The sequence below is a fragment of the Trichinella spiralis genome, assembly GCF_000181795.1.
Source record: "Trichinella spiralis strain ISS 195 chromosome Unknown Scfld4543, whole genome shotgun sequence".
Lineage (NCBI taxonomy): Eukaryota > Metazoa > Nematoda > Enoplea > Trichinellida > Trichinellidae > Trichinella > Trichinella spiralis.
In genome coordinates, this window is record NW_003531482.1 from 1 (window position 1) to 932 (window position 932).

General features: G+C 56.7%; 2 protein-coding genes across 2 annotated transcripts; both read right to left on the reverse strand.

The window, feature by feature from the left end:
• On the reverse strand, window positions 1-464 carry Tsp_15684 (transglycosylase-associated protein; the record flags this gene model as incomplete). Its single annotated transcript, XM_003367274.1, has 2 exons — window positions 450-464; window positions 1-369 (listed from the first exon to the last, which is right to left on the reverse strand). Coding segments are annotated over exons 1-2 (384 nt in total), but the record flags the coding sequence as incomplete, so codon positions are not given.
• An 82-nt stretch (window positions 465-546) lies between these two features.
• On the reverse strand, window positions 547-909 carry Tsp_15685 (conserved hypothetical protein). The gene has a single exon (XM_003367275.1). The coding sequence runs from the start codon at window positions 907-909 to the stop codon at window positions 547-549; it is 363 nt and encodes a 120-aa protein (XP_003367323.1).
• Window positions 910-932: the final 23 nt, after the last annotated feature.

A 932-nucleotide genomic window follows, 5' to 3' on the forward strand; every position in this document is an offset into this window, starting at 1 on the left:
ACTGAGCCTTCTCAGTGGCGGCATTGTCCCACCGCCGACAATCCGGCTGATAAACTCAGCCGCGGCTGCGCCTTGGACACCCTCCGTGAGGACAAACTCTGGTGGAATGGTCCGGCCTGGCTGAAGGAACCTAATGAGCAGTGGCCGCGCCTGACTATGGCGCTCTCGCCGGAGGAGACTCGTCTCGTGTCCCCTGAGAGGAAAAGGGTCGTCACGCTTTGCGCCAGCCTGAAAGAGCCCGGTCTCTTGGCGATCATCGACCCGTCTCGATATGGAACGATGGAACGCCTCGTCAGGGTCACGGCATATTGCTGTCGGTTCCTCGCGAATGCGAGAACCCACGCAGGATAACGGAAAATCAGAGCTCAACTGTCCTTGCTAGAATTGCAAGACGCCGAAAAGCGGTGGGTGAGAGCAGTTCAAGCGGAGGCGTTTCCGGTTTCGAAGACTGCCTCGGGGCCCATCCCTGTGCGAGCTGGGGACCCCCTTGCGGCTTTGTCTCCATTCGTGGACACGGAAGGCCTTTTGCGAGTGGGAGGAAGACTGTCAAGGACGGCGCTGCCCTGGTGCCACCGTCATCCTTTGCTTCTCCCACGCAACGGCCCGGTTGTTGAGCCATTTTGTGGCGACAAACTCTTGAATCAGAAGTTGCACGCTTGTATTGAACCAAACCTTGTGGCAGCCTTTGGCGCCGGTCGTCTTTTTTGTCTCTAGCTTGCTCTCTTTGGAGATAAGTTCGGGGGCCCGGGCAAGGCAAGTCCAAGAGAGTTGCAATTCAGAAAGCTTTGGCCATTCAATCCTGGCCGGAGAAGCCATGGAATGGCTTCGGTTCCAATTTTTGGTCCCACTGTGATTGGAGCGCGGACCCTTTCCGGCCCTGTGAAAGGAAGTTGATATACCCGGTTCCATTTCCCCAATTTCCAAACCAAAAA

What these genes read in the sequence shown, in the direction of transcription:
- Tsp_15685 (XM_003367275.1), bottom strand. Translation starts at nt 909, where the DNA reads ATGGAACCGGGTATATCAACTTCCTTTCACAGGGCCGGAAAGGGTCCG.